At 37.9% G+C, this 19255-nt stretch overlaps 1 protein-coding gene across 1 annotated transcript; it reads left to right on the top strand.

Annotated features, from left to right (window-relative positions):
• Positions 1–54: 54 nt before the first annotated feature.
• eIF3d1 (eukaryotic translation initiation factor 3 subunit d1) lies at positions 55–10007 on the top strand. The gene is made up of 13 exons (XM_019052405.2): positions 55–197; positions 441–611; positions 2037–2082; positions 2995–3214; positions 3617–3808; positions 4242–4374; positions 5153–5300; positions 5691–5830; positions 6561–6773; positions 7692–7834; positions 8671–8863; positions 9334–9422; positions 9865–10007. The coding sequence occupies exons 2-13, from the start codon at positions 465–467 to the stop codon at positions 9866–9868; spliced, it is 1668 nt and encodes a 555-aa protein (XP_018907950.1). The 5' UTR covers positions 55–197; positions 441–464; the 3' UTR covers positions 9869–10007.
• Positions 10008–19255: the final 9248 nt, after the last annotated feature.

Raw genomic sequence — 19255 nt, 5'->3', positions numbered from 1 at the left:
ATACAAATTCTTATTTCTGAAATATCTTTTACCACAGTTGTTAAATTAAAATTTTTTGAAAAAATGATTACAATTATAAATGAATTTGGCATCAGTGAGAACCTTCCATCTCTGCTGAAAGTTGCTCCATCTAAATCGCTCATGAGCCGATTTTGATTATTATTCTCTCGTCGCGTGTTCAATCCCGACTTTATCACGTAAGTTTTCTATTTCTGCCTAATTTTCTTCAGCCAGTCTATTTATCCTGCGTACCTGTGTTATCCAATTATTTTTCTAATCGCTAATTGCATCGGAAATTGACAGTTATCATCGGAACCTCCGAGATTGAAAATCGCCGGCCTTCTTATGGGCATGGGCGTATGGATGCCTCTACACTACAATCACACTATCTAATCAAGCACACATCTGACCTCCATCTAATCCACAATTATCTGTTCCAGGTATTACGTTGAGATTGTTGGGTTATGACAATGCCTGAAGGTTCAGGACCTAGTCATTTCAAGGCTCCCCCGATTCAGGATAATCCAGATGGATGGGGGCCGCGAGATATGCCGGACCAGTTCAAAGACATGCCGTATCAACCTTTCTCAAAAGGAGATCGTCTAGGAAAGGTTGGTGAATCCACTAATTCAATCATGGTTTCTGAAACTCAGAGGAAGTTGCTATGATGATAGTATAATTGGTTTTCTTTAGATACCAATTGTTGGTTAGAAAGGATCGCTATCTTTACGCAGGCCGAGATCTGAACTTATTAGCTCTCAACTATCCCTTTTTACCAGAGTTTTAGATTGTCAATAGCTAAATGGCTTTGAACTCACTTCTTTTTGCTTTCTTTGCCGGGCTTCCCTAGCCGCTCATAATAGGCCTGTGACCCGAGTACACTCTTTATGTGGGTTTGGAAACAGGAGCATCGGATGTCGAACAGTTGGTATTGATTTTCTTGGTTTTAATTATTGGATGACGTGCGTTCTTATGTATGAATATCTTATATCTCAATCCTACGCTTAACGGTCTCCAGAGGTTGATAGAGCTGTTGTGTTGCGATAAGTGAACAAAAGAATTGGACAGAATCGGATAACCCATTTGCATCCTTTGACGATTATACTTGTCAGCGCGCTCTAGGACATATCTCAGTTGACGAGTGAATTCGCTCAATCTGTAAGCGTTGCTACGCAATTCTTTTGGTCCTGTTTTTTTGCTTTTCTGATACATGGCATTTTGAGTGTCGCAATGCTGATAGATGGTGTGAGTTAACCCGTCAACTGAGATATGTCCTAGGCGCTCGCTGAGTGTACTTGTCATATGAGGTGAATGGGTTAAGTTTACGTTTCCTTACATAAAAGCTATGTTAAAGGGCTGAGTTAACCAAAAAATTTGAGAAACTTGACTTTTTGACTCTTAACTCTTGTCACCATTATTGCTATGCTAAAAGATTAAGTACCTACGATTCATATGGAAAAAATCCAGCCTACATCACTGAATGTAGGTGCTAAAGAGAAGAGATGAATTCCGAAATACCATTGAGAAGCAAACTTTCTCTCAATTTCCAAAATTGAATTTATTTTCTGATGAACACTACTTACAAAACTGTTCATTTTTTTCTATTTCAAGACAGGATCATGAGATGTTACTTGGATAGAGAACTGAGTCTAAGTACCTTTTTTCCCATATTGTTTCAACTTAATTAATGTAGCCACACCAACACGGTTTCATGTAAGTTACATGATAAAATTGAAATAGCGTCGCATTCCCGACACTTTGCCCTAGTGTCACTAAATATTATTCTTGTTACCTTCAGATTCAGATGAATGTCCTATGTTTGATTTTCTTAGTTTAATATTTAGTCATAGAAATATTCATGCTCATCCTCTCTAATGGCAGACAAACAGGTGTTTCCATTGATCTGAAATTTTGCAAAGATACAGACAAAGAATTATTATTCAGTCCTTTAAGCTTTTTTTCCTTGTTACCGACCCATTAATTTAGGTTTCTTCAAACTTCAGGATTCAAATTTCTCTTTTTTCTGAACTTTTCAGATTTCAGATTGGACTGGTGCTGCCATTCTAGACAAGAAATACAAAGGTAAGAATCCATTATTTCTTTTCTGACTAAGCTGCCAATTTTTTGAGTATTTCTGCATACATCAAATTGTATCTGTATAGTGATAAAGTGTCCAGTATTAAGTCACCTTATGCTCTGTGTAACTAGGCACAGTACAAATTGAGTAGTTACTCACACTCAGTAAGTGTGCCAAGAAAATGGGACGCTTATACAAATGCAATTGCTGTAAATTTTTAAATACTTTAACTGATATATCAAGTAATAATTAAAATCCACAAGGCTATTTAAAAAAGGCACCGGCAAACATCTGTAGAAAATGATAAGAGAAACTCCATTTTGTTTTACATAATACAGGAATGGTTTGTTTCAGTCAGAATAGATCTTTCGCAGGAATGAAGTACTTGATTTTGAGCTCTCAAGATCAGCCAAGAATAGACGCGTATGGCCTGAAATGGTGGAACCTAAAGAAATTTGCAGCTTGTATTTTTTATAGCAACCATGCATTGAGACAATGGCCATTAGTCAAAGGAGGTGGGAAAAATGTCGACTGTTACATTTTTTTCAAAAATACTTAATTTGTCTCCTCACAAAAGTCTCATTGCGCTCTTAACAATCCAATAGTAAATACACTGTGGTAATTGCATTTCAATTTGAGCAGCCATTTAACGTTCAGAGAGTATTGGCCTTGCCATACGATTTGAATGTATCTGACACTATGTGACATCAAAAGGCACAAATTCAATCATTAATGTGTATCTGCCCTGACAACAGCTCTGAAAATTTTAAAAAATATGTGCAGAGATATTTTTTATTTTTTTTTCCCCCATTTTATTTTCAAGCTTGCTTGAGTGATAAAAACATTACTGGATTCTTCAAAGAACGAGAATATGTACTTCATTGCTCAGAAAATAAAAGTTCCTCTTTATTTTTCAGACAAATATCAGTCACAATTTGGAAGTCTGTCTCAGTATGCATACTACCATGAAGAAGATGAGAGCTCATTCCACCTTGTCGATACAGCTCGTATTCAGAAACCACCGTACCAGCGAGGCCGCTTCCGTCAGAATCTCCGCAACATGCGTGGTAGAGGTATGCGAGGTGGAGGTGGACAGTTCCATTTCCAGATGCTGGGGAAAGGAAAAATGCAGCAAGGGTACGTTTTCCATGAAACAAAAATGCCGTCCTTTTTAATTGTATTTATTCCAAGTTTCTTTGAATTTATTCTCATATTCCTTCATTTCTTAGTATTCAAAAATCCTCTTTTCATCTGAACTCACAGAGAAACAAATAAGATGAGCAAATGAATGTTCTTCAATATCACTCTCAGTCTCTTCTTCCTCTCTTTTATTGTATCCTTATTTTCTTCTTCCTCTTTCTCCTCTCCTTTGTCTCATCTTCCTCCTCTTCTCCGTAGAATTATTCCAAAACCTCAGTGAAAAATTGCATACTCACAGCCATCATCTTATCAAAGTGGTCCAGAACAATTAAATTGAATTTCTTCTAAAAAACAGTTGCCTGTTGTCATTTTTAGTGAAAATACTCTTTTTATTTCCAGACTTCGGAAAGGTCAGACTGCAAACAGAGGATTCCGCAAGCAGCAAGGTATGCGGAACAATAGGAACCAAGCCCCTGTCAAAAATCGTGACGCTTCTGTTACTGTTCGAGCTGATTGGAGTATTATTGAGGAAATAGATTTTGCCCGATTTTCAAAACTATCCCTACCGAACGTGAAGGATCCTGCAGACCTGTGAGTATTAATTTAAACACGTAGTATGTCATTCACTTTGCTCTTGTAAATAGGTTCAACCTTCAATGAATAGGCTTCATTTTGTTATTATGAATCCAAGCTGTGACTGTAAATGGTTTGCCATCCTCTTGGCAAGTATTCTGTTTGGAAATTAATGAATGATGTCTCCCGAAGTTCATACTGTAAACTGTTCGCTCAATTAGCTTAATTTGCATTGAGTAACTCAGAAATTTATTTTCCCATTCCTCTACATGAATAGTGTAATCAAATTACCTACCCAATAAATTTTTAAAACTAGTCTTCAAATTTCCAATTGCAACATCTATAACTTTTAACATTGGTAGTTAAGAGTATTTTTCTTAAACAGAGGGCACAGAAATTTTAAAGACTACCTAAAAACAACATATTTTATTAACCATTTTCTTGTTTTTAGTACCTGCTGTGGTGCCTTAGAGTACTATGACAAGACCTATGATCGTGTCAAAGTGAAAAATGAAAAACCACTCCAGCGCATTGAGCGAATTTTCCATACTGTAACAACAACTGATGATCCTGTAATCCGAAAGGTAATGTCATTTTCGAGTAACTTAAGAGTCCCTACTGTCGATTGTTTAGTATACATTCATGTGGGGCCTCTAAGAAACAGGGGCCACATGACCCCCTGTTTCTCACAATGAATCCTCTAAATCTATAATCCAGAAATGTTTCTATCAAAAATCAGCCATTAAAATCTTTGAATTAAGTCTCAAGTTCTACTTCCAATTAATCATAATTATCATTAAATCAAATCCAGTTAGATTTGACAGCAGTACTGAGTTTTTTCCTGGCTTTTATGGTTGATTTTTTTTTTATGATCATTTCTCAATGATTTAGTTATAATTATAAGTTTTGGTTTTTCCAAAATGATATTGGTAATGGTTTAAACCTATAATAACAAGAGATGATTTGTGGAACTTAGAGTTGAAGATCCACCTTGAACAATTTTTGCCAAAGTTTAACCTGACTAAATGGGGGGGGGGGGGGATTTGCTGAAACTTCAACCTCCTGATTTCACTTCAAAGTTTGTAGCGTAAAACTGAATATACGCTATTGCCAACCAAGTAACCTCATTTTAGAATTAAGCCAATGTATGTAAATTTCTCCTCCAAAAATTTGATCATTTTAAAATTTAGTTTCATTTACACAGGCCTATCCTTTTTTTTGAAAAACATCCCAACTTTAGCCATTTAAAATTGTCGGAAATGTATCCTCTACCTATCCTCACAGATAATCCCACACTTAAGTAAAATTGTGACTTGTATGATATTTTGATTAATTAAATAATGGTTGATTTCTGATTTGCAGCTGTCCAAAAATGAAGGCAACGTCTATGCAACTGACACTATCTTGGCGACAATCATGTGTTGCACACGCTCAAATTATCCATGGGATATAGTCATAGAGAAAGTTGGCGATAAATTATTCTTTGACAAGCGTGACAACACAGAATTTGGTATGTTTTAGTGAACTTTTTACTTTTGTCAATTTTTGGTTTCAGCTCAATAAGAATTATGATTAACTTACAGTCTTCTTACCTCAATTTTCTAGCAGAGTTAAAGGAAAATTGAATGAGAAGGGATTTATATCAGGGTAGGTGTTTCAGTCCATTGCTGAAAATCTGTAGCTCTTGATTATTGCTTTTTCAAATGATGCAACAGGTTACTATATTTGGTAAATGTTACAAATTTAACTTAATGTTTGTCAAAAAACAGTTCAAAAATCCTACTTATGGTATAAATATTTGACCTATCAAACTTCAAAACAAGCATACTGACTTATTTCTGAAATTGTGAAGAATTTTCAACACTGATCCCTAATTTTCTATGTCTATTTCTAAATTCAGATCTATTAACGGTCAATGAAACTGCTAGTGAACCTCCGCAAGAAGATCCTACAGGTGTCAATTCCCCGAGGAACCTAGCTCTTGAAGCTACATTCATCAACAATAACTTCTCGCAGCAAGTTTTAAAAACAGCTGAAAAGGTTTGTCGAATCCCATGTCTCCCTTCCTTTTTTCCTCCATTTACATTTTGTTATTTTATCCTTGGAGGCAAATGATTTTCGGTACGAAATATCGATAGCGAAAGTGCGAACACATGTCTCTCTGTTTGTGACCTTGTAGACTTCCTGTCATACTTTCTTTTTTCTTTGGAAACCCACTCAACATAATTTCTTGAACATTCCTCGATCCTTCTTCTCTGTCAGCAGAATATTATTTATTCTGTATAAATTTCAAGCTATGAAGTTTGTTTTTTTTTTCCTTTTGGAGAAATGAAAAAAAAGGTTGACATTTTGGAAAACTGTAATGGCGATCCATGTTTTTGCACTTTGGCCATGGATGCCAATTAATTTATAGCAGATAAATACGCCTGTAATTTATTTTAAGCAGATGCACATCCATTATGTTTTCCTCTTAGTTACTTCCAAGTATTTGTCTGGTGGTATAAATAATTCCATGTCTGCATTCCATGTTTTACTCCCTAAGTCCATAAACACTGATGAAAAACTTACTGCCCAATTAAGAAAGAGGCTTTTTCAACGAAAATGAAAAAGAGAAACACATATTAGCACAATTTATAAAGTTTCCTGCAAACCATTGTACTGAGCTACTACACATTTAACATACTTTTAGCCCTGGTGCAATGATAACGAATTTTGTTTTTCACTGCTCTTTTGAGTAGATGTGTAATTTTCTACCACATTTTTTTTACAGGGTGATCCACGCTACAAATTCCCGGAGCCGAATCCCTTCGCATCTGAAGAGGAGGAAGGAGAAATTGCGTCTGTCGGTTATCGCTACCGGAAGTGGGATCTTGGAGATGGTATTGTGCTAGTAGCCCGTTGTGAGCACGATGGTGTGCTAAAAATGCCCAATGGCGATGTCCTATTTTTAACAATCAAGGCTTTGAATGAATGGGATCCCAAGGTATTCATTTTATTTTCACAATTTAATTTTTTTGTGCCTCTTTAAGTTCATTTCCCGTCCTTTTTTTTTCTATGTGCCTATAGGAGCAACACCATAAGATTTGGAGTTGTAATTTGTGTTTTGCATACATATTTGATGACCGTCTCCTAAGATTGTATGCAACTATAATTGGTTACAAACTGTCATGGGTTTCAGCAAAGTAAAAGGTTCAAAGATGTACTATGAGCAAACTATCACTTCTATTTGGTTTTTTTAGGTTTTTGTTTATTTATTTTTTTTTTAAAATAAAGATAAAATTCTTTGGAACCAAAACCAAATGTCTTGTTCCCCCCTCCCCTTAATATTTTCCATCCTTTGAAGAGAACATTTTCAATTCATACAATCAACTGAGGCTAAGAATTTTTTAGAACACTAAAAGATTTGCTGATTGTTAATGTACCTTCTTGACTATAATTAATAAGTCTACAGAAATCTCTCGACTGCATGACTGGCAGATCACAATTGGTCTCCTGTGAAAAGGTCCTAGAAAGCGGTTTCAAACGTGGGAAGGCGGGGTGGGTTTTAATCTGTAAAATTAAAATTTTCTGCAAAATGAAGGTCAAAGATTAAATTTGGTTCTCATCGATTTTTTTTTATAAACTGTAAAAACTGTTGACTTTAAAACCTTTAAATTACTAGACTCAAGCTTCTACTTCTCGAATTGTTTGATAGAACGCGTTTTAGTGTCTACCCTGGATACCATCATCAGCTGATACAGGCAGCTGGCCAGGTAGCTTCTGAAATGTGCTCTAGCCAAAAAAGACAGTAAGTGAAAGGGTCAGTTCAATAATTCACAAGTTTTCAAAAAAGTATTTTCTCTGTATAAATATACCGTATGAAGCACATGTTGTTAATTTTATTTGTTGCTGTTTATTGTAGCTGTCTGGTGGAGTGGACTGGAGACAGAAACTAGATACACAAAGAGGAGGTGTGCTAGCACATGAATTGCGGAACAACGCTTGCAAATTAGCCAAATGGACTGTCCAAGCTCTTTTGGCCGGTTCCGATCAAATGCGATTCGGGTATGTTCACGTTTTATCCTTACCAATTTCTCTAGGCTGCTTTAGATTTCCTTCACCCTGATATTTTTGCCCGTGTTCCTGCTATCATCATACGAACCCTTATATGTTGCTGCCAGGAACTTTGATGAATCTTTGTGAGTTAGTGAGTTGGAGCAAGTATTACCTCTCCTTAGTCAGGGTGTCTCTAATTCTAGAAAACATGAAAAACCGGAAATTGCTGAGGAATTTTATCAGGCCTGGTGATTTTATAAAAAAGACATAAAATTTGAAAAATCTTGAGACTTGAAATCTGTAAGAAAAAGAAGAGACTGTTGACAAGACAGCTTGTGTGTATCAAAAATATTTTAAGGAAAGATCTATAGAGGGAAGTAGTTTCACTGTGACTTGCAAACACAGGGAACAACTAGCACAGCTACATTTTGTGAGTTACCGATTATCGACCTCATATGTGACCAAATCTGTAAAAAGAGATTTCATCATTTGGAAGAAAATTTTCATGAACTGTTTGCAAATGTATCAGGATGGAGGAAGTCATAAAATTTTGGCACAAATTTGACCCTTAAATCTAAAAAATTGATGAAGATTTGCTCTGAAGTTTCAAGATAAAAATTCTAGGGCTGTAGAAAAACATGGTTTAAGTGTTTGTATAAAGTAAAAAAAAAATATTCTCCAGGAAGAAAGGATCTTTTTTCACAGATCTGGCCACACGTTGATCAAAAAATTTCATTTCATATGCTTTCCCTGGTATTTATACTTTCAATTTACAAGAATGCACTGTTTGACCTCTAGGTTGATCAATTTTGACTGAGGTTGATTAATTTTTTTTGCTCTTGCAGGTATGTCAGTCGAGTCCACGTGAAAGACCCATCTAAGCACGTAATCCTAGACACACAACATTGCAAGCCACAGGAATTCGCCGTGCAAATCAACTTGAACATGGATAATGCATGGGGTATCCTCAGGTGTATAATCGACTTGTGTATGAAACAGAAGGACGGGAAATACTTAATAATGAAGGATCCAAACAAGGTAAGACTTATTTTTCCTTCATTTTCCAGACCTTAGCGTTTATTAAAGGCTACTCCTTAGGCAAAAAGTTCTAGGTATTAAAAAAAAGAAAATAATTACTTAGAAAAATATTACTTCTCAACAGACTTTAGACAAGATGCTAAAAACATTATGATGAATATTTTCTCATTTTAATTTCCTGTAGAACATGATTTGTACAATGAAAATTACTGAAAGTAACTCCTAACAATGATATTAGTGTTTTTCGATGCATAAATTCAAACTTCCTGCCTGTAGAAAAAAACAATAATCTACTTGAGTTAAATGGCACACTATATATTACTGCGACAGTCTATGCAGAATGACAATATAATAACGTCAATATCAGTGCTTTAGCTCAACAATTGCACGTTGCACTATGGATGCAAATGGCTTAATTCACTCTGACCGCAAAGCAACTCTAATTTTATTCTTACATTTTTCTGTTACAGCCTTTAATAAGATTGTTTGCCATTCCGGATAACACATTCGAATCAGAGGGCGAAGAGGCTGATGAGGATGAAATGGGCATGAAAACTTGGTAAGTTTCCTTTTCCTCTTGCTCTTTTAGTCCATCTTTTTTCTTTGTTTTTATTGATCAGTTCATCAGCAACCAATTCAAATGTATGAAACCATCCTCCATATAATGAAGAGATGGTCTTGTTGAGGAATGATTTGTAGAGAATCGTGCTCACTTATTTAAATTTTTTAATGCTGTTCATTTTGGTCACATAAAAGTTCCATCCTACATATATCCTGTATTATTTTTCTATGCAATTCAATGTTTGCTAAATCTTTGTATTTTAATGAACGTTTCCGGGGAATATATTTATGCTTCAGCAAATGTAGTATCAACTTTCTTTCACTCTTATCTCTCCGCAATGTGAAACCTGAATATTATTTAGCATATTTGATTGATTTTTAGTACCTAAAGTGATTGTTTCAATCCTTAATTGAATTTATCTGACTTGTGTTTGTTGCAGGTAATCAGTCTAGGCCATTATCCGTACACTAAGTCTCTGAAGAATTCTACTTCTAACGTAGAGAAAAAATTCAATTTTTTATATGTTGTGATTTTTTATTCGTTATTGTATAAGAAAAATTATACCACCCCCAAAATTACAAATTTTGTTGTCACTAATTTTCCTCTCCCATCAGTTAGATCATATCTTAGCTCATGAGTCTATGCTTCAATGATCAATCGATTTCAAAAAAATTATTTTACCGCAGAATCCAGAAATACTGAAAATCTCCATGCAACCACGCCACATGTAAGAGAACTCTTTATTTTGTTCAAATATGTGTAACATTTCTCCTCCTATTTTTTACCATATTTTTATTTATTTAATTATTTACTATAGCACAAACAGGATAACAGCCCAAGGCCCGAATTTTGTTGGCTACTGTCAACTGCTAGTTGCAAAATCTAATTTCTAAATTTGACTTTAAATTTGATGAATTATATTCCAAACCCAAGCTGTATGCAAGCTGAGCTTTTTTCACAGCTGGTCCAAACTGTCCTTGGTTCCTCAACGGTGCAAAGTATTAATTAGCAATTGAATAATAAAGCCAACATTCTTGCCTCAACTTATAGTCAGGCGCAAAACTTGTAACTAAATTCAAGCCTATAAAATCGAAGAAACAAGTAAATACACAGTAACAAATCAATACAGCATTATGATAGGACAAACAAAAGTAGAATAGGAAGGTAAACAACAAATAAATAACAGCAAATCTTGGTTTAAGGAGTGGATCTAGTTGATGACAAAATCCTCATAAACAGTAACAACATCATTTTGAAGAAACAGTGACGCATTAAAAGAAAAATTAACAGAAAATTTCTGCTTTAAAGAACCCCAGAGCCTAACCCACAAACCTACCTTTTGTTAGACTTTTTTCAAGGAATGGTACGTGAATAGTTAGCTTCATGAAATCTCACCAAGTCCTAAGAAACGTTGACAATTGAATATGTAACCCTTATGGAAATAAATCGAGCTGCTGTAATCAGAATTTTACATGTTGCCTGATTTTTTCATAAGCTTTATTTTTTACATCCATAATTAAACAACAAAGAAGGATTCCCTGTATCCTGTATCTATCCTTAATATTATGAAGAATATTGATGGCAGAAGTGTGAAATCACGTATCTTCAAGGCGGTGTTTCAAATCTTCTGTTTCTCTTCTATATTTTAGAATAGAGTCAAGCCAACTTCATAGCTAGAAAATACAGAATAGTCCGCTGATATAGAAGAAAAATCAAGGGAGTTCTCAAGTAATCACCTTGACAAGTTTTCCAAAGAAAAAATGAAGTATGATAGGAGTTGTGTCACAATGGCGCTAACGGAGATCAGCTTATTTTTGAATATGCATACTCTCCTTAGTTAACTGCAATTGAACACTATTCAATAAGGAACAATTCAATGCGACGGAAAATTGCCATCTATTTCACGTGTATTGTATCGCACTTGTCAATAAGAGAAGCCCCTTCAATTAAAAGGTAGGCAACAGAGCATACAGAACACTTCGATGCAGACAATAATTTTACTAAGTGATCTCACTACATTGCAACCTGTCTACTTGGGTAGGAGCAACTTTACGTAGTTTTTTTTATTAATTATTTTTCAATGAAGTCGTGAAAAAAATCATATGAGCTGTTTCGTATTAAAACTTCATGGTATTTTTTTGATCCCTGCCGCACCTTAGTGGAAAATCTTAAGGTGATTCGATGGACGCTTCTGGTTTTTTTTAGAGAGAAAATATCGCATTCGAGTGCAGTTTCGATATCAGTATCGAATGCGATGTTTTTTCTCCAAAAAAAACCACGCCTTTATTACGTTGAATTTCTTTGTTAAAATTGGTGAGTGCTTTAGTCTCCTGACAACAGAATTGCGATCTCAAAATTGGAGAAAAATGACGGGTAGCTGGAAAAATGGAACCAATTGATGCGATATATCGCATGCCATTTTGATACAAAATATGGCGTCCATCGAATCACCTTACCGAGCCCTAGTTTCTGACGCCTGTCACGTAAGGTGCGAAAGGAAATAACAATAGCAGGCTGGTTATATTGAAATTGACAGACAAAAACGATGGACAAAGAAGATCTAGGAAAAATGGAGCGTTCCTATTGGTCGAAAGGGGTGGTATAGACTTCGGGGGAGAATGATGGACTAATCATAGTATCTCTCGTAGGTTGCCGTCAGTTAGTCTATTACTTTCTTTCTCAGTCCATTGCGACCACCAATAGGAACGTTCCATTTTCTTTTTTTCTTATTTGTCTATCTCTTGGACTGTCAATGTCAATAATCAGCTCGCAATCAGGGCCGGATTTACCTACTTGCTGCCCATGGGCCGCCTGTGTTTTGCAGCCACCTTCTCATTCGTTTTGAAACATCAATAAAAACCATCAAGTGAACGTGCCGGAGGGGGTGGGGTGCATAAGACGCGTTTACTCGTGTTAGACACATTTTTTGCGAAAGCCCTGTCAACACTACTGGCAAAAGTTACGGAACTTGGCGCGAAAGTTAAGTTCCGTAAACCTATCTCTGTGTGGACAAGTGCCTCCATGTATAAGAAATGAAACAAAAAATTATGAAGGAACAAACATAAATGTGGTTTAATAATTTTAACTTCCGCCGCTGCACTGCGCTGATCGCACTGTGTTTGGCGCAATGCGTGAGGTATTTCTGCAGTCTTGTAGGCGCTATGCGTTTCACACCAACCGTTCCTGTCCGCACTGTGTTTGGCGCAATGGGTGAAGTATTCACGCAGTCTTGTAGGCGCTAATATGTGTGAGGGCTTGTCCTTTTCATCTCAAGTCCTCGTCATCATTCCTCTCTGCGCTGAGCTCCAGGCCAAATTGCGTATTTAGTTTCTCTCTTAACTCGACTAATTGAAGATGCTGTCTCTTGTATCACCGAAAAACGACAAAATTAGAAATTACTATACTCTCAAGGAAAAGAGATTTTGTTCCCTTTTCTCATTGATAATTTTTTTTTTTCTGAATCCGATTTCTTTTATACCTACATTTAAAAAAATTGCAAAATTTGCCGCCCTCTAAATTTGCCGCCATAGGCCGTGGCCCATGTGGCCACCCCCTTAATCCGGCCCTGCCCGCAGTTGAGACTGTAGACGCTGTCATTTAGCGCCTATTAAAGAACGAAGCTCCCAGTCCTATAATCACTTGTTGATTGTGAAAAAACAGAGTCAATGATATAAGTACGCTTTGCATGACAAATCGATATTTTTACACTCGCCTAAATCGAGACGAACAATGAGATATAGCACTTTTTGAAAGGCATGGCGATGCTTCAATGCAGAAACCACGTACCTCTATTGCGACGTTCAAACATCTGCTTCTATTTCTCCCATCTCAGTGGAAACGAGCCAACCTCTTGGGGAGAAATGCCCACACAACATTCCTCAGACGAAAAGGAAAAATAACGGACATTTTCAAGAGATGGTGCCGATCAATTTTAGGATAAAAAAATGAAGTACTAGTACGATGGCAAGTCTGCAACGTTGCAATGCCTCACCAATGAACAATTAGAATATTCTGAGTATATCCTAAGAAATATTCTTTGATATTTTTAGAATAGTTCGGTGTGACAAAAATAATATTCTCGGAACATCTTGAAAATACCTAAAAATCCGTCCGCGTTATATTTTGAAGATATCCTCTTAAAAAATTTTTATAAATCCCTTTGATACTCGTGGACTTTAATCTGATCGTGTAATATCTCTTTCCTCTCAGATAAAGAAAGACACATAAATAAAATGGTGAATAAAAGTCGCCACCGCGACTTTTGACCTGTGACGGCTAATAAAAGTCACCGGAGCGACTTTAATTAGCCATCACAGGCAAAACTTTGGCGGATGAGGGGGAGAGGGAAGTGTCTAACAATAAGTCCACTTTTAAAGCGGAGATTACTGCGTCGTTAGCTAAAATAATTTCTCACCCTAAAAATTGATTTTTATCTCACTCGTTTTCACACATGGATAGCCATCGGGGAGGTGGGGGGAGGGGGGTCCACCATATTTTGCTTTTGATGACTGGATTAGCTGGACAACAAAAAGTTATTATTGCGCCTTAACAATATCGATGCTCAATCGAATATTTCCAACGAAATTTAATAGAGAATTCTATTCGCTTACTTTTCTATCCTAGCGTTGAAGTCTCCAAAGGTATCAAGATACATTACTGCCTGATTAGTCTCTAGATGTTTTGTCGTCAAGGAACTATCACATGATGTTGTTATGGATACATTTTAACGGAACCACAATGGCAAAATCTCAGTCTCCTTTGAAAGTCTCAAAAACAGTCGAGGTTTTTAACGTCCCTGCAAAACAGGCTGATTTCTCTTGCGTAATGGAATTCTTTTTTGGAGTCCCGTCGTTTAACACAAGCCTTGCACATCTCAACCGCTCCAGGGCAAGTCATATCACTTTACAGCTTAGTCCCCCATTTATGGCCAACTTTTAGCATCAAATTCCGGACAAATGAACCTCCAAACTCTAATCTCAAAATCCAATCCAACCCTTAAATAGACACACCGTCTTTTGAATCTGCATTGGAGACTTTTTTTTTGCATAATCAATATGCGTCCATAGTAATCGCATTTGTTATTCGTGGAAGCTTGTATACCTTTTTGCAAGTGTTATTGAAGAGACCAGTAACTCCAAAAATGAAGTTTTGAAAAACTGAACCCACGGATGTCTGAGCGAAAAATCTTTGCTCCGAGTGTAGCGATGCGTTTGAGGATTTCCTAAAAATTCAAGCCTTTTAAATTCCTCAATGTAAAAATTAGAAAATGAAAAAAAAAAATAATTTTGTTTTACGCATGCGCTGAATTCCGGTTTTCTTTTTGATGCTTTGCGCAGCCATTCGCCCCCGGCTCCGCTCCTGTTGAAATCATAAAAATCACATCCCGATATTTTTGAGACCAATGAAATCCATTTACGGCTTCAAAAATTTGTTCAAATTTTGGACCGATCCCATTTTCCAGGTGGGCATACTCTAGGTTTGGCCTCATCGTCGATTCCGGTTTTTTATGAACTCAGTCCACTGGACTGATTATAAGTTCCACTGCGAAGAACACTTTGCAAACAATTTAACTTCTAGATACAACTATTCGGCCTCCGTGGATGTCCGTGTTGCATATGCACAGAAGTGAAGGCGTTTTGACTGGCCAGGAACTCTCCACTTCACAAGTGGCGCAGCACCAACGACAGGCTTTACTGCTAGGATTCAAAATGACCGAGCACTTTCGATTCTTCGTTTATACTTCAAAGATATCTCCTAGGCACGAATAATTGCACACAGGTGTAGAATCTTTACAGACATCTTTCGTGCTTCATTTTTGGTATCGCTAGGAATGATTTGTAGAGGAACTTTTCATCTCTAAGAGATATCTTCAAAGCATATATGACGAATTAAAAGGCACATTTTAGATCCCCTCAGCAAAGCCGGCCGCACAACGAAACGAGCTTGTCAGAGAGGTTGGACATGAAATTTTCTACTAAAACTGAAAATCTTGATGTAAATTTCATCACTTCAAAAATTGTATGGGATGCATCTTGAAGGAAATTTTCCATCGTGACATCGAAAGGAGCTTTTAATTTTTCCACATTTTGAATGACTTCTCTCATTGATTCGCTCCTCTCAGTATCGCTAGTCAGGCGGTTAGTGTCTGAAGTCGAAACGCCTTCCTTACCGCGTGTATGCAATACGGACATCCATGGAGCCCGAATAGTTGCATCCAGGCCCTATATTCAGTATTCGTCGCACGCGACACTATCTGCAGCTTTAATTGATTCTCTCACACCCTAACATAATTCCAGAGTGTGCCTATCGTGCGGATGAAGTGGACCGTTAAAGATTTTAATCACAACATTGCCAATTTTCTGAGAATTGCATTATTTTAATGTATTGCCCTCAAAATCGCTGAAAATTAGGTATCGAAGCTTAATAGGTAAAGTAAAGAGTCGTCATTTATTTGGATTTCCTTTTATTGTTTTGGACGATGGAGACGAAGGAGAGAAACACGAAAAAAGACGAAGAAGAAAAATAAGAAGACGAATAAGAAGACAAGACTAGGAAGAATATGATAAAGGTGAAGAAGAAAAATATAAAAATGACGAAGAAGAAGGCGACAAGGAGAAAAGTACGAAGAAGATGCAGAAGGATGAGGAGAAGACGGAAAGGGAGACGAAAAATATGAAAAACAAAAAAATTAAACGAGTAAAGGAGATGCGAAAATGTTTGGCGCCCCTTCGAATAGCAATCCATACGCGATAACGTAGATTTAGTGTCCCTCGCGACGGCTGCAGAGGGGCGAAGGGGGGGCCTAGGTTAAGGACGGGCCGGAGCCGAAAAGCTCGCGCACGGTCGGTCAGTCGGGCGACGAGAGTGAATGCGAAAAAGGTCGGCTCGAAAAATGCAAGTCCGACGCCTTATTTAGTATGGAAATGTCAGGATATTTGGATTAATTTTGAGCCGATATGCCAATTAAGGTAAAGGACGGCACGGAACACAGCGCCACCGCCGCGCCGCACCGCACCGAGTGCCCGACCATATGGCTTCCGAGTCTGTCGAACTTGAGCTTGCTCACCTTTGGCGCCGCGACGCCGCGCCGCACCGCCGCCGCCGTTGCCGCAACAGTGCCCCCCCCCCCCCCCCCCCCGGGCCTTCGGGATGAGATTCGCACTTAAAAATTTACAAGAAGACTTGATGGACGTCGCGGGGTCGTCTATGTCGTTCACGGAAAAGAAGACCGTTGATGGGTCCTAGAGTGGCCCCGAATAGATTTTGGAACGGTAACAGCCCTAAAATGTCGTAATCGTGGTTGTTCTGCACTTCTGTAAACACCTCCTTTCCTTACAAGGCCTCGTATCGATGGTGAAACAGCGTAGCTAAACTGCGAAACTCTACTTAGTGATGCGTATCTCGGTTTTGCGGCTTTTGCAGACTTACCTACCATATATCGTTTTTTCATTGAAAACTACGGAACGTTATCTTCTGAAAACTTCCGTGGTTTTTCTCCTCTGGGTGAACTAGGTCTCATTTTTGCAGTTTTTTTTGCAGCAATTTCGCTGGGGAAGGTGGAACTTTAACGATGTTTTTGAAAGCGCGCAAGTAACAAAGTTGGGAGCATGTTCATTCTTTAGCTACCTACATGGACAAGTGAAACTGATTCAATTTTTCCATTTTTAAGAGGCTCAAAATTCTTCTGAGGCAAATTCATACAATTTAGCACCCCCTCCCTTCCATTCTGGCTGTCCTGATCTAATGACCCCCCCCCCTCCCCTCCAAACCAGTAATAAGGAGTCCAACATCTTTGTCCGTTTTATTGTCATCGAGTCTAATGGCTTGACCTATAAACTATACCCGTGGCGGCAGGTGGCAAAAAAAATATGCCGATTAGCATCAAAGGTAGAGATTTCGTCCTTGATCTCATGGGAGTATGAAAAGTATGTCCGATATTAAAATGTCGCTTAAAATGATGTTTTCGATTTTAGTCGAAAATTCCCGGCAATGGTGGGAACTGATCAGGGTCGTTTTTGGGTCCACCCTGAATTTCCTCAACTCTCCGATGCTCTGCTCATTGAAGGTCTTTTACAAAATACATTATAACTTGGTAATTTACGGTTGGGTTTAATACTGGCCTAAACATCAGTATGAAGCTCAATTTTTGCGAAAAATTCGAGTTTTACGGGTTTGTTGTCGAACGCCGCAAAATCCGCAGTTTTCGCCAAAATCGGCCCTCATATCCATGTTCATTGTTCAAGTCTATATTATACCTGCAAAAATGACCAAAAATGACGAAATTACGAAGCATTCCGTTAAAATAAGCTTTCATAAGCAAAAAATCGTCGAGTTGAGGAAACTCCAAAAACGACCCTTATCGGTACCCCTCCTTTTCTTGGGAAAGTAAATTTTAGTCGAGAACTCCCAGGAACTCTCCAGAAAAGTTCCCACTTAGATTCCCCCGGCGTGACAGAACCCTATTTCGGCGGACATACCTCACTTCTTTCATCTCACCTAAGTGCGGGAGCATTATGGTAGTGGGCGAAGAAGGAATTCCAACTCGTCTTTGAACTTTCGCACGTGTGACAGTAGGCAGGTAAGGATAATTAGATTGGCAGCGAGCCCATGCACTAGACGCGAATTATGATCCGCCTGCATGCCTATGCCCAATGCCCATCAGTGGCGTGGCGCGCTTTTCGATGTATCGATTGATCTGCCGTTCAATCCTATGGAAAAGTATCGATAAGCAGAGTGTTCGCAACGAACGCCGTAAGAATCGATTATTTACTCCAACTTCAAATAGGGTTATATCGATAAGTTGCAAAGCCCGACTGACACCGTTGACTTCCTTCCAAAATCATGCGTCCACGTCCAAATTTGTGCATTCGGAATTCCACTTTCCCTGGGTCCGGAATTCCACGGAGCGAAGGGGGAGGATTTACATACTATGCATCATAAAAGCATGGACGGGGCGAGTATTTATGACTGACAATTAAACGGCTCTGGCGCTCGTTCACGCGCAAGATTAATGGCACGAAATGCGCTTCCATAAGAGATGAAAAAACATAAGGCGACCCATTATGTTTGAGTGAGTCATCATGTGTTCTCGAGTCGGCTCCGAGCGAACGGTGTGATGTAATTTCGAACTGATGCTACATTGGAACGAGCACAGGGTGCCCATCAAATTATGACGCCTGAATACCGATGAAGATTTTTCTCTTTTCAAGATAGCCATGGACACAGTGAGAACCGCGCATTTCGTGATTGATCTGCCATTTAAACCTACACTGGAAAAGAAAACACATTGGATCTAGAGTCCAGACTCTTGAAAACATTGAAAAGAAAAAATACTCTTGATTCAATCGGATTTTTCCTTGAATCAAAACGAAATCCGCTTAAATTAAGAGGCTTGGTTCTTGATTTAAGCTAGATTCTGATTGAATCAAGAGTACTTTTTCTTGTCGATGTTTTTAAGAGTCTGGACTCTAGATCCAATGTGTTTTTTTCCAGTGTATGGAAAAGTATCGATAAGCAGAGTGTTCGCAATGAACACTTTAATAATCGATTATTTACCGCAGCTTCGAATAGGGTTATATCGATAAACCGCATTTAAATTTTTTTTCCCTCATGATTAAAGCCAACTTTACGGCTTAAAATTTAGACAAAATGGTCTGCTGACAGAGAAGAAAAATCAGGGCTCAATTAAAAATGCGTTGTATTGTCGTTTGCGACGCTGTAGATTTCTTGTGATACTCCACGTTGGGGGGGGGGGGGGGGGGTTGGCTAGTCAACTTGATTTCTTGAAAACTTGTCCCTGATTTTTCTTCTCTGTTAGTAGAACATTCTGT

This window comes from Bemisia tabaci, chromosome 2, assembly GCF_918797505.1.
Source record: "Bemisia tabaci chromosome 2, PGI_BMITA_v3".
Lineage (NCBI taxonomy): Eukaryota > Metazoa > Arthropoda > Insecta > Hemiptera > Aleyrodidae > Bemisia > Bemisia tabaci.
Note: the sequence above shows the minus strand (reverse complement) of the source record. Positions and strands in the feature narration are given on the sequence as shown.